Source organism: Staurois parvus, unplaced genomic scaffold (assembly GCF_062004578.1).
Source record: "Staurois parvus isolate SC_StPar_1 unplaced genomic scaffold, SC_StPar_1.0 ptg000303l, whole genome shotgun sequence".
NCBI lineage: Eukaryota > Metazoa > Chordata > Amphibia > Anura > Ranidae > Staurois > Staurois parvus.
The window spans coordinates 9,104,033-9,118,953 of NW_028318099.1; the positions used below are offsets into that span (position 1 = coordinate 9,104,033).

At 40.3% G+C, this 14,921-nt stretch overlaps 1 protein-coding gene across 1 annotated transcript in view; it reads left to right on the forward strand.

Annotated features, from left to right (window-relative positions):
• REEP3 (receptor accessory protein 3) overlaps positions 1-14,921 on the forward strand; it is a 165,004-nt gene that overhangs the window by 140,064 nt on the left and 10,019 nt on the right. Inside the window, exon 7 of the mRNA XM_089683214.1 lies at positions 10,294-10,442. Coding sequence (XP_089539340.1) covers positions 10,294-10,442 — 149 coding nt within the window. The remainder of the gene's footprint in view (positions 1-10,293; positions 10,443-14,921) is intronic.

A 14,921-nucleotide genomic window follows, 5' to 3' on the forward strand; every position in this document is an offset into this window, starting at 1 on the left:
TTGGAGTTTGGAGACCCCTGGCCTAGGCAGATGATCAGACTCCTAGCAGATGCTCTGTGGGCTATCCCACGTTGTCAGGATCTTCTGTCCAAAAGACCAGTTCACCATCCTAGTGCATGATTGCTACCTTTAACAGCTGTACTGTGAGCATATAATATGTATTAAGGCTTTAGCTGGCATCATATGTGTCCTGGAACAGCCTGGCTCTTCAGAGCTACTAGAGCTACCATAAAGGTCTGTATTTTCATCTGCATAAGTATGCTTCCCATGTGGTAAAGCTCAGGCTTGGTTTGCCAGCGGGCATTTAATTGTAGGCAGCAGGAGGGACTGTGCCTATTCACCTCACACCCAGAAATGTAGGCTTTTCAGGGGACTCCAGCATTATACTATGGAGCTGGACTCCCAAATTGGAGGTACGTATGGATCCTCCTATCAACCAGCATTTTTATATCGTATGCCTGCACTAAAGATTTCCTTTAAATTGGGCATCTATAGCTCTCAGAAGAGCCTACAGTGCTGTAAAAAGAGTGTCTCCTCAAAATAAAAATTAATGAAACAGTGTGTTAATCTCACCGTAATTTGTGAAGTGTCTTTCTGATATATTGCTGTTTTCCCCAGACACTTGACTAGCCTATCTACCAGGCTTCACAGTGGATAGAATACAATGTAGGAGATGTGAATTCATAAGCATGTAGAAAAAAAAAAAGATGGAAGATAAAAAGATTTGAGAGAAGGTTGGCTGGAAATGGTTCAGCACTGTGCAGACATGACTGAAATACACAATGCACTGCTAGTCTACCAGGAATTTTAATAGCAGAGCTCTAAGTTGCTTGCAGATTGTCAGTTCACCACAAAAGAGGTCGTTGATGGAAATCTGAAGCTAGAATAAATTAAGACAGATTTTTCAATATTTGGGAGTTTTGTCCTTGTAGGCAGAATTACCAGTAAATTGCTGTTTAGTAATGGAAAATACAGTCTAAAGTAATTCCTATGCTCACCGCTGGGATGGTTGTTTCATCAAGTAAAACAATTCATATGGCTCTCGTAATCCAAATAATTTAGGACATTTCATAATAATCTTGTGTTCATGGATGTGATGTAGAATGGTTTGTTTTGAATGGAGGCAGGAAGTAGAACATAATGTAACCCAGATGTTGGTGCTGCAGAACTTTGCACTTTTCTAGGTAGAAAAACATGCAGCTTGTGCCACCTAGTGGGATTTTATAGAATAACATGGATGCTAATTTGCCAAAAAAACTACTTTCTGTACCACATTTTCTTGCTGTGTTGTGGTGCATTTTAAAATGTGACAAAAATAGAAAAAAGGTAGCACTCTAACCAAATAATCAATAATAACAAAAAACCATCATAAAAACATGAAAAGAAGAAAATATATATTAATTAAAAAAGAAGAAAAAAGTGAAAAAGCGTATTAAAATCCAAAAATATGATCTTAAATGCAAATAAAATATCATAAACTTATTTTATAAAACAAATGATATGTTCAATTTCATCATGGAAAAAATAAAATATATTCTAAAAAATCAATACCAAACATCAAAATATGTCCAATAATAGTGTCCTTAAAGTGGAGCTCCACCCAAAAGAGGAAGTTCCGCTTTAAGGACTGCTCCCCCGCTCCCCATTAAGGATGGGCACCTTTGGGGAGCGGGTACCCGAATTTGACAGGTACCTGCTCCCACGTCCGGTCCGATAGCCTAGGCGATCGGAAGCAGAAGGTGTCCTCCCTCCCTCCCTGTAGTCTTTTGGTACGTGTTACAGGTCCCAGAAGACTACAGGACCATTCCCTAAGCGCAGCGCTACTCACACATGCACAGTGGGTACCTGGCTGTGAAGCCGCAAGCTATCACAGTCGGGTGCCCACACTGAAGATGCCGACGCCTGGAATATAGGATGGCCTGTGAAACGAGCTACGGGGGGGGGGGGGGCACACCACGGGACCGAGGGACAGGTAAGTGACTGTTTTTTAAAAGTCAGCAGCTACAGTTTTTGTAGCTGCTGATTTTTTATTTTTTGATAGGTTGAGTGGAACTCCGCTTTAAGTGTAAAAAAAATATATGAAAAAAAAATTTTGCATCAATGAAATTCCAATGTGCAACTTGATAGAGCAAAAATTTTATCTTAAACTTCAATGCTCCAAACTGTTAATTCTTGAAATAAACCCAAAACACAATGAAAAATCCACCACCAGATGAATTAAATAAGCTCACCAGAGCAACATGCTGGTCAAATTATAAACCAGCACACACGCTTTAGCTCAGGGAGCAACGATCTGCAGATTGAAGGCCGGCAATTGAGAGGCGATTCAATGAACATTAATATCTTCTTGACATCACACTCATAAAGGACAGAGAGGGAACTAATAGTGTAAAATCATACAGCAATTTTATTCATAAAAACATTCCAGAAATTACACTCACATTCCGTAGTGTCAAAGCCGACACTAGCTTGAACAACGTATACAGCACAAATTTAAAAAAGCCTGCTTCGGTGTCAGCCGACGCCAACAGCTCATTGGGCGTGGTGACGTAACACCAAGGCTCAACCCTACGCGTTTCGTTACTTGATGCCTTCACGGAAAATGTGTTTTTTTTTCTACTTCACAAAGATTTTTTTCTGTAAAGGAAGCTTCAAATGACTGTTTTGACTTCTGTGTTTTTGCACAGTTTATTACATTGTGCTAAAAAAGAGTAGGGCATGTTCTGCATTTTTTTAAGTGTAGGGCAGCGCACATCAGCACAAAACATGTGTTGATCAAAGCATACCAGCACATATGGTGTGAATGGACCCTTAAGCTGCATATACATCAGTAAAATGAATGCTTTGGTGGCAGCGGCATGCAGGCTGATACCAGTTCATGTATAATTTTTTGAGAAATGTTAAGCACATCCACATTTGCACACTGAGTATGAGTAATCTTCATCTTCAACTGGCCAAAATAGACAAATGGAAGGGTGGTGACCTGAAACAAGAAAACAACTGCAAAAGTGACTGCAGAGCTCAATCTCAGTCTTCATGTGACTGGGATTGAGTTTTGCAATCACTTTTTGTAGCAGTTTTTTTTTATTCCAGGTCACAATCCTGTACAATGTCCTTTTGTCTCTTTTAGTCAGTTGACCACGTCGACCGTGCTTATAAATATCAGACAACTTTTTGGCGGTAACTGTATATGCCGTCATAATCTTTGATACTGTACTGTGCGACACTGCAAATAAAATAGTAACTTCAGTCACAGATGCACCGGTTAAGTGGCACCAACAATCTGCCTTCTTTGAAGCTCAGTAAGCTCTGACATGACTCCGTATTACTAGCAGCGCACGCAGTGAATGACGAAAGTGAGGCTTCCCACCTGTTAGCTAGGTGTCTCATCACACAGCGGAAGCAAAAGTGTGTTACGTCACTTCTGCTTTCAACGCGAAACATGTTGTCACTTTCACAACTGCAAATCGTGTAGTGTTTCCAGTTTTTTGTCCAACCCCTGTACACTCCAACACTAACCTAATATATCCTATATACTAAGCCTTAACATGAATTACCCACTATTCTGCTGAATACACATGAGATACTTATTATAAGGAGCTATAAACTAGCTCGCCAACTACCTGCTTTTCCTATGGTTGGCAGGTTTTTGAAATAACAGAAGCCAGAACTGCTCTGGCACTATTGTGCACAAAAAACGACATCATCTGCGCTATATGACCCAGAACAAGGGTGTATAGATGGACCCGGACCTTGAAGAAGTTCACCACCAAATCATCAAAGGTTGTGCGGCTCCAAACATGCTGGGGATGGCCGACCAATAATGTAAAGCAAAAAACAGAGACTGTTTATGTCTCTGACTTAAACAGTCAGAGACCAGCAGCTCTGAGGAAGAAAGGACTCCCTTCGAAACGCGTCAGATTGACTCTGAGAATCTTCTCTTGTGGTTAGACTAGCTCTGGTCTCTGACTGTTTAAGTCTCGCTAAGGACATTACACACTTGTTTTACTTCTCTGTTTGTGAGTATATTTTCAAATTCAATAAAATCACATTTTGCTGAGGTAATGCGCAAGGTTGGTGCGCTTTCTTTTTGTTTTGCTTTACAGTATTGTGCACAAACTGCTGTGGTTGTTTAACTCTCTGTACTGAACACTGCTGTTTATACTGACAGCTATAGGAATAACACTGCCTATAAAATTTGGCAGAATATTCTGCATGGATTGGCCAATGATCAGAATGGGTAAGCACCCTTCCTTGATGTGATCATCTGGGCTCTTCAGAAAAGAGACTAAAACCACAATAAGGATTATTATCTGTGTATAGGCTGTGGCACGGGATTGGATTTATATATGTTAGTATCGTCACATAAAGTAACACTAGTACTCCTTATGATGCCAATGAGGGTTCAGCTCAAATGAATGCAAATATGGACACAGTTTAGAAGGAAACTTTAACAAAATGGGTATTTGCTCCATCTGGACAATCCAACTGTAGGTGACCTATGAGTTTCTGACGTGGTACTGTAACAAGATGTCATGTACAAGCACATTGCAGCAATAATATATATCTAAATGGGGGCAACTACAAATCTTCCTTTATATAGGGTCCTTCAGAGGTCTAACTCTGCTTTCACTCTTTGGATTTTGGCTTGCTAGCAGATGACTGCAAATATAGAGGCGTAATGGTTTAACTATATACCATGCCAGAAAATTGTTTGAGCCATATATTCCCTTTACTGCAGCTTATGTTAGTCTTGGCTTTTTGTAGTGCTTTATTTTCCATTTAGAAATGTATACTATTCCAAGTTCAACAAGACTATTTCCTGTTTATCCAGCGCAAAGCGAATAATAGTCCACCAGTGCTTTCTGTGTCTCTCATTTCAGGTTTTCTAGGCACTCCTGTGAAGGATGTCCAAATAACAGCATACCAGTTCCTGCATTATGAATGTTTTTCAATATTCCTTCATAACAGTGTATATACATATATGGAGCGAATGAGCTAGCAGCCTGTTTAACATATATGTTTTTATACTGACTAACTCCAGAGTCTACTTTCCATATTATTGCTAATACCAGACATTTCTTACATGCTTGAGAACTATTCCATTTGTTAAAGGAAAAATGTAGTTGGTTTTTTACACTATCTATAATAGTTAGTATTTTAAAAAAGACTAATATTTATATATATATATATATATATATAGAGGGAGAGGGAAAGAGAGAGAGAGCGAGATCACTGCAATCACATAATTATCTGTCCATACATATAAATAGACCAACATATAAATTAGGAACCAATTAATTCAATAGACTAAATTAAACATACATGATTGATTATCACTGTTCCATCAAATATATCAGAGAAATGACTGTCGAGTAGTGTTCACTCCCCATCACCAAGGCTAGGGAGCATCCTGGTGAAAACCTATTAAAAATAACATCAATCCATTAGAAATATTAACCACTTCCCACCCACCCGCAACGTACTGCAGCAGGGCAGCAGCTACAAGCAAAGTGACATACCCGTATGCCGCTCTGGCTCCCCCCTCGTGACTGCTTTGTCTAGCAGAATGAAGAACCTGGTGAAAGGGACCCAGTGATCATGTGATTGCTATGCGATCACATAATCACAGTGTAAGTAAAGCTGTTATGAATCAATCTCATTCATAACAGCTCTGCTCCTCTTCCCTTCTAGTGAGCTGTGATTGGCCCACAGCTGTCACATGATACATGGGGCCAATCACAGCACCCTGTTCCAAGTTACCAGCTCCAGCCAATCACAGATCATTATCCTGAGCTGTCAAAACTTAACTCATCCATGACAGTTCATGAATGAGTTAGGTTCATAACGGCAAGCTTTGCATTGCAGCAGAAATTATCTTTATTTCTTCTGTAAAGCAAAGTGTAAAAAAAAAAAAAAAAAATCCCTGATCACCCCCATACATACAGTAGTACAATGTTCTATGGTAACATTGTACTATTCTGATAAAAAAAGTTTAAAAAGTAAATTTTGTGGGCGAGCAGCAGCTCTTGGCAAAATGCCGTCATTTTGTGTCACTTCTTATTTTGGGGTGTGAACGCACCTGCTCCCCTTGCTGCCCCCCCCACCCGTCGGTCCAGGGAGAGAAGAGAGAACACTTCACCAAGTAAAAACTCTACATTTTACACACACACGCCTTAGATTAGCACATTTAACCCTTTGATCGCCCCTATTAACCCTTTGATCACCCCGTCACCCAACCAGTACCATTAGTACAGTGTCAGTATATAGAATTTTTCACTGATCACTGTATTACTGCCACTAGTGACATCAGATAGTGTCAGGGTCAGTATGCTCCCCACCCAGCCAGGGTCAGCTAGCATTAGATTGCGCACACACTATTGCACTCACACTATAGGTCGCTGATCACTATTACTAGTATAGTGTTTGTACGCATCAAGATATTGATCATGTACAGAACTATACTAGTGCCTCCTTTGTATAGTGTCCCCAAAAATGCAGTGTTAGCAGGATCAGCCCCATTCACTGCCAGCACTAGCGTTTAGCCCCTCTGCTGTTTTTCACGGAAAATTTGTATTGATTGATTGTGGGGCAAGGCAATTTATACGCACAACAATACATGACCGCCCACCCAAATTCAGCTCTTGCCAGACAATTCGCATGGAAACCTATCACGGTTTCTGAATTTAAAACTTTTTTGGGCCTAACCCTCAACATGGGCATTACAGAAAATGAATTGCGGTCATATTGATCCACAGAGCAAATTCATCGTATGCCCATAATCTCTGCTGTTATATGTATGCCCAACATGGACCAACAATGTACTGGTACATCGCTGGACTTTGAGTGGTTATACTGGGATGATGCCTGCAGCTACAGGCATCATCCTGGTATAATTTTTTTCAGCTGGTGGTTGGCTTTCATGTAAAAGCAATCCTAGTGGCCTATTAGCTGCTGAATTGTTTTCACGAGCAACAGGTAGGGGCATTCCCCCCCCGCTGCTTTTCACAGTTTTCTTGGGGGCTCTACCTGTTCCTGGAGAATCTGAGAATGCAGCCGGCAGTTCCGTGTTGGCTGACCATAGAGCTGATCAGAGACCAGAATGGCTCCTATCATCTCTATAGTCTAAGGAATCGGAAGCTATGAGCATTTCATCACTTCAGTTTCGCAGGATATAAACAGCGCCATTTGCAAATTGGGAAAGCATCTGATCACACTGATCTTAGTGAGATTAGATAATGTAAGGGCAGAGGAGATATCTAGAGTCTGATAGACCCCAGATTTCTCAAAAAAGAATCTATGACCATGCCCATTGAAGTTGTAGGGGATATATGCATTCCCTGTGATAGCATTTAAAGTGATCCAAAAAAAAAAAAAAAAAAAAATGAAAGGGACAGTGTAAAAATAATAAAAAAATCAAAAAAAAAAAAAAAAAAGAAAAACACCCTTGCCCCCCTGCACATGTTTCCCCGTACCGGTATGTAAACAGCAGTTGCACCATGCATGTGAGGTATGGCTGTGAACATCAGATTGAGGGCAGTAATTCTAGCACTAGACCTCCTGTGTAAATATAAATTGGTGACCTGTAAAGGCTTTTAAAGCATCGCCTATCGATAATAAAAAAGTATGTACTTTGTTGCCATTGCATGCGTAATTTTAAAGCATGTCATGTTTAGTATCTATTTACTCAGGAAAACATCATCTTTTATATTTTATCAAACAATTGGGCAATATATTGTATTTTTGTGCATAAAAATTTTAAAAAGTGTATTTTTCCCAAAAGGTTTGCATTTGAAAAATCGCTGTGCAAATACTGTGTGACGTAAAAAAAATTCAACACCCACCATTTTATTCTCTAGGGCCTCTTCTTTAAAAATATATATAATGTTTGGGGGTTCAAAGTAATTTTTTAGCAAAAAAAATGTGCACAAAAAGTGTCAGAAAAGGCTTGGTCTTCAAGAGTGGGTGATGTGTGGCATAAGCTTCTAATGTTATCCCTGAAATGCCAGGATAGTAGAAGCACACCCTCAAATGACCCCTTTTTGGAAAGTAGACACTGCAAGTTATTTGCTAAGACGCATGGTGAGTGTTTTGCGAAGAAAGAAAACAAAAAAAAAATTTTTTTCTTTTGTTTTTTTTTTCTTTTTCAAAACTCTGTGACAAAAATGATATCTGTAAAATACTCACCATGCCTCTTATCAAATTCCTTGGGGTGTCTACTTTCCAAAAAGGGGCTTTTTTTTGGGGGGGGGGGGGGTTGATATGAGGAAATATGCCCTTTGAAAGCCCGGAGATGGTCATTGGATTTGGGGGCTTGTATGTAGATAGGCTAAGAAAGAGTCTCTCACATGTGGCATCCCCATACTTGGGAGAAGTAGAAGAATATGTTTTGGGGCGTTATTCCACATATACCCATGGCATGCATGAGCAATATATCATTAAAGTGACAACTTTATATAAAAAAAATTGTCCTATTCAAAACATTTGTGGCAAAAAATAAAATGTTCTATAGACTCAACATGCCTCTCTACAAAATCCTTGGGGTGTCTACTTTCCAAAATGGGGTCATTTTTTTTGGGGGGGGGGGGGGGGGTTGTACTGCCCTGGCATTTTAGCACCTCAAGAAATGTGATAAGCAGTCAGGAAGTAAAAGCTACGTAAATTCCAATATTTATACCATGGTTTGTAGACGCTATAACTTGCATGTAAACCAATTAATATACATGTATTGAGATTTCATTTACCAAAGACATGTAGCAGAATACATTTTAGCCTAAATTTATGACTAACTTTGAGTTTATTGGATATTTTTTATAACCAAAAGTGAAAAATATTATTTTTTTCAAAAGTTTTGGTCTTTTTTTTGTTTATAGCGCAAAAAATAAAAACCATAGAGGTGATCAAATACCACCAAAAGAAAGCTCTATTTGTGTGCAAAAAAGGACATAAATTTCATTTGAGTACAGCATTGCACAACCGCACAATTACCAGTTGAAATAGCACAGTGCCGAACAGCAAAAAATGGCATGGTCAGGAAGGGGGGTAAATCCTCAGAAGGGCAAGTGGTTAAAAATTGAGCAGAATAAAACACTCTACTCCTACATTTTACAAAATATTCACACTGCAACTATTAAATCCACAGAAATAAAACAAAAAACTAAAAAGAGAAACAATACAGAAAACTAAATAAAAAATAAACTAAAAAAAAAACCTCGAAAATTTATATAAAAAAATACAGATTAAATACCAAAAAATAAACAAAAATGAACAAAAATAAACTAAAAGCTTCCAATTAAAGGAAAGGATTTAAGTCAAAATCAGAATTTAACCCCCTAGGGTGCAGTCTGTCCAATTGGGGTGAGGATGTGCTGCTGAGGTGTGGACTAAGAGAAATGTTACTTTCCCTACGTGGATAAAAAAAATATTATGATAAATGAATGAATAAATTAAACTGGGGCCATTAATGTTTCCTTTTTACTTTGTGTTTTCTTTAACTGTATTCTAGATTTATTGGCCTTTTATTAGCTGTAATTTGGTATCTGTACTTTTTTTTTATGTCAAATGAATAAAATTAATAATAAAAGTATTTGTACCCTAGGAACAGAACATGCAATGTAAAGCGGAGCTCCAGTGAAAATGTATAAGAATAATAGCAGCTACAAAAACTGTAGCTGCTGACTTTTAAAAATCCAGTTTCACCAGCCATCCTTTTCCCCCGGCGCCGGCATCTTAAGTGTGGGCACACGGCTCTGACAGCTTGTGGCTTCATAGCCGGGTGCCCACTGCTCATGTGCGAGAAGCTCTGCGCCTTGTGAATGGTCCCATAATCTTCTGGGACCTGTCATGTGTCCCAGAAGACTACGGGGAGGGAGGACAATGTCCGCTTCTGATCATCAATGTGATCGCAGGGGAAGTGGGACGGGTACCTGCTCCGACACATCCCCAAAGGTGTGAATCCTTAACGGGCAGCGGAGGACAAGGCCTTAAGTGGAACTTTCCCTTTTGGACGGAGCTCTGCTTGAAATTGATTTTACCCCTTCCATTTTGTTTAAAGCATTAATGAGAATGTTTTGTTGTTAGGAAAATATTTGAAATGCTGTTGTATACCATTTCTTCCACAATATCTCTCAACTGTTCCTTTTCCCCCTATTTACAGATTGCTGTTTCGGACTGCTGCCCTCTCCAGTCCTTGCGTATTGATTAATGCTTGGAGTGTAATCATTAGTAGCATTAGTTTAGCCTGTTAGCTGACATTTTTATGTAGTGTCTATTTTTCTTTCTGTTTTTACATAGGAATTGGCTCATTAAGAAAAGATTATGGAGATGACAAAACAGATGAGGAAACAGAGGGGGCACAGTCAGAGGATGAAACATATTCTCAGAAGGGACTTCGGAGGACACAGAGCATGAGATCCGTCAAGGTTGTCAAAGGCCGCAAGGAGGTATGCAGTGCATTTTGTTTTGATAAAGTTAAAGTGCACCAAATGTTAGAAAAGCCACTCCAAGCCAAGATTTTCTCAGATTATTGGGGGCTTTCAGTGTGATCAGAAATGGAGGAATACCAGCATATTAGACTTTGCCAAGTTTACCAAGAATGACAGTGTTTGCCACTGGAGATGTGCCTGCATTCTGGTTGTGATCAGGGGCGTATCTACCGCAAGGCAAACAAGGCATTTGCCTAGGGTGGCATTTTTCGGAAGAAGGGACACACAGGTGTGAGCGGTTTTCAGAGCAGGGCAGCTCTGCGGCTCCTGAGTTGATTTTCCTGCAGCTCCACTGGCTCCTCTGGGCTGGACGACTGTCATAGCCAAGCTCCATCTCCCCTGCGGATGGCCAACTCCACTACGGTCCTCCACAGACTGTCTTTCTTTGCCCTCAATCCGTCTCTCTTTTTTCTCTCTTACCCTCTTTTCTGTGATCTGCTTGTTGTGGCAGCTCAACTTCCCACTACATAATCCACCCCCACCCCCTCCTCATCCGTGCAAGTAATAAGAAATCTGGAGCGATGTCAGGGACTAAAGCTGTGCGGAGCTCCACTGACACACACACTGTGCCGGGTAGGCATGGTTGGCTCACTATCTCTACTGCTCTCCAGCTCTAGTAAGGGATTCAATGTGAGTGTGAGCACTGATGTCATGTACAAGTTATATGTGAGTATGAGAATTGGGGGAAGTACAAGGTGTATTTACAAGTTATATGTGAGTGTGAGTCACATTCACATATAACTTGTAAAGCCCCCTCCCAGTGTCGACAGTCACATACACCTTGTACACCCACAGTACTCATACTCACATATAACTTGTAAAGCCCCCTCCCAGTGTCGACAGTCACATACACCTTGTACACCCACAGTACTCATACTCACATATAACTTGTAAAGCCCCTCCAGTGTCGACAGTCACATACACCTTGTACACCCACAGTACTCATACTCACATATAACTTGTAAAGCCCCTCCAGTGTTGACAGTCATATACACCTTGTACACCCCCCCCCCAGTGCTTACACAGTATGAGCACTGGGGATATACATGATGTATGAGTGTCGACACTGGGGGCTTTACAAATTATATGTGAGTGTGAGCACTGGGGGTGTACAAGGTGCATGGAAGTTCAGGCACTGGGGGGGGGTTATAAGATGTATGTTAGTATAGGCACTGAGAAGAGGGGATGTACAAGGTGTATGTGAGTGGGCACTAGAGGGGGCAGCACTGTGGGATATACATAGTAAGTGTAGGCACTGGGAGAGGGGGGTGTACAAGGTGCATGTGAATGTGGGCAGTTTAGGGCCATGGATTTAAAAGGTGCAGTTGACTATGGGGACACTGGGGAGGTCAGTGTACAAGGTGCATGTGAGTGTGGTCATGGTGGGGGGAGCAGGCAAAATATACACGGTGTATCTGCATGTGAGCATAGTTGTACAAGTTAAATGTGAGTAGGGGCACTAGGAGTATGTACAAGGTGTACATGAGTGCAGGCTCTGGGTGTGTGGGGGCAGAGGATGTGCTTTGGCAGTTGTTACAAGTCGTGCAACAAATTTAGATGGGGGGGGGGGGCGATATTGGTCTTGCCTAGGGCAGCACAAAGCCAAAATACACCACTGCTTTTGATCAGTGTTTCTTTGGCCTTATTATTTATTTATATTAAAAAAAATTTCTTTGAATGCAAAGAAGCATTTCTGATATTTGATACCCTTAGATACATAGAGCTGTGGGTTGATTTACTAAAGGCAAATAGACTGTGCACTTGCTTCAGAACTTAGTAAATGAGGGGAAGCTCTGTTGACTTCCATTATCCAATCATGTACAAGCAAAATGCTGTTTTTTTTTGTTTGCTTTTTTAAATTTTCCTTGCATGTAATTGAGTATTCTTTGCAAAGTGAAGCTTTAACTAATTTACTAAGGTCTTGAGCAAAGTTCCCTACACAGTCTATTTGCCTTTTAGTAGATCAACCCCTGTGTGTTGTTGGAATCTTTCAAATGTTGATGTTGCCAACTGTGCATCTCATTGTATGCAGCAAGGTAAAAACCTTCTGTATGCAGCTTCTCCTCTCCTCATTGGCTCAGATACTGCAGCAGGAGCTGTTGAATCCCACTGCAGTCAATTAGAGCCAGCGACAAGGAGGGGGGGATGGGCTGTGTGAGCCCCATTCTGTGTGTCTTATGGACAAAACAAAAGATCCAAATTCTCAGCGTAGAATGGTGGTATAACAACAAGCGCTTTTGACCTCCTTGTGATAGGTCATATTACAGGGTAAGGAATTTGGCTACCTTCTTACACAGCTTTTGTTTAGGGCCAACTTTAGAACCATTCTGTTTGTTTCTCTTTCTCAAGGGGAATTAAACTATTAAGTTCCTATGACTTCTACCCTGGCTGTTCTTAAACTGGCAATACATGGATTTAAATTCAGTTCAGCAGGGATCGGCTAAATTTCGATTCATGTATGGACATCCTGTTTGTACAGAAGTCAATCTATTGATCAACTTCTATACAGCCACCGTGTCTGGTTTTTCCAAATGACCAGTGCACTTGGCTATAGCATGCAACAATGATCGTTGTGTTCTGATGGTGAGGAAGGCTTTCCATTGTGAGAACACAATAAATAGCTCAGTGGGAGTGATTCCTTCATCCACCTCGAATGTGTGGATGGGGGAATCAACACATTTTTTTCGTATATAATGTACAGCATGCCTTAAGCTGACCATACACTAGTACATACAATTTCATATGAATTTACGTACAAAAATTCTTACTAGAACAAGCTTAGAATGATCTTTCTTGCCATTGAGTCAACTTTTTGTTTGAAAGCCCTTAAAACTTCCTCCAGTTTTGATATTTGAATGTAATCCCAGATGTATTAAACAGGTTCCATAAAAATGTACAATTCTTGTACATTCTGCTCCTCTGAATTTTTTCCTCACCACAGTTGAAAACTAACATTGATTTGATTCCATCAACTATTAGAATATCAAAGGAAATTTTATACGAGATTCTATTAATGTATGGCGAGCTTTAGTATTAACTAACAGATGTTACACTTGATGTAGAGCAGGGGTCTCCAAACATTCTAAACAAAGGGTCAGTTTACTGTCCTTCAGACTTTAGGGGGGGCATACTGTGCCCAATAGTAGTAAACAATGCCCCATCTTTGGTATTAGGGGGAGAAATAGTGCCCCATTTTTGGCGTCAGTGGGAGAAATAGTGCCCCACTGTTTGGGTCAGTGGGAGGAATAGTGCCTCATTGTTAGGGTCAGTGGGAGGAATAGTGATCCTTTGTTGGTGTCAGTGGAAGGAATTCTGCCCCATTGTTGGTGTCAGTGGAAGGAACAGTGCCCCATTGTTGGTGTCAGTGGCAGGAATAATGCCTCAAGGGCCAGACAAAGGCAAACAAAGGGCTGCATCTGGCCCCTGGGCCACAGTTTGGAGACCACTGCTGTAGTTTGTTGCAGGAGTGTTTTTGGGTGCTTGGTTGTGCATCAGACCCATGTATGACAAAGTCCTATGGCATACTTGAACAGAAAGTAGACAATTAAAAAAGACAATGACATTCACTCATCCAGTACTAGCCTTTTATAAATCACAGCATACATGTTATTTGCTGATTGTTATTGAACAAGGAGTTTTTTCATGTATTTGTATACTTTGTTTTATTAAAATAAGAAATGATACAACAATAATACACAATTTTAGGAATGACTTAGGACAAGGCTGTCATCTGCTAATTTTCCCCCTTTAGACTGCTATTTCATAGCTTGAGCTGGGTGCAGATGGGCATGAGCTGTCCAGGCCTAACCCAATCTGCTGGAAGACGTTTGCTCCTCATTGTATATACCTTAATAAACACAGCTAGTTTCTCTTGGCAGGATTGTTCTATGAACAGCACAATGCAGACCCAGAGCTAGTATGTGTTTTATTAAACTCCAAATGAACTGTGTGCTCTCCCCCTCTCTTTCCTCCATATGTTCATAGAAGAAAGTGTTCCCTGCCAGAAAGCAGAGGCAGAGATGATTCACAGTAATATATTGAAGATAAACTATAGCCAATCTCATGCTATCACAATTATATTGCCTTTTCTGGGAAGGCTTCTAGCAAGCTGTTGTCAGGAGGAAATAGAACACGCATCATTATATTTGTTTTTGACCCTTACTTACTTTTTTTTCACAAGTCTCTGTACTCCACAACTGCCAAGCTAGTTTTCAGGTATACATGAGCCATCAGCACTAATTATGCTTTGTTAAAGCTTTGCTTTGTAGTATTTGGCAGAATATATCGACAGTGGGGGTTCAGTATTTGGCACTGGAGAGAGAACAAAAAGAAATGCAATTACAATACTTACTAAGTTACCTGATGCATCAAATGTTTTGCAGGAAAATAATACGGTAATAGCTTTTTAGAGATTTTAGGTAGAGTGTATGGGTACTT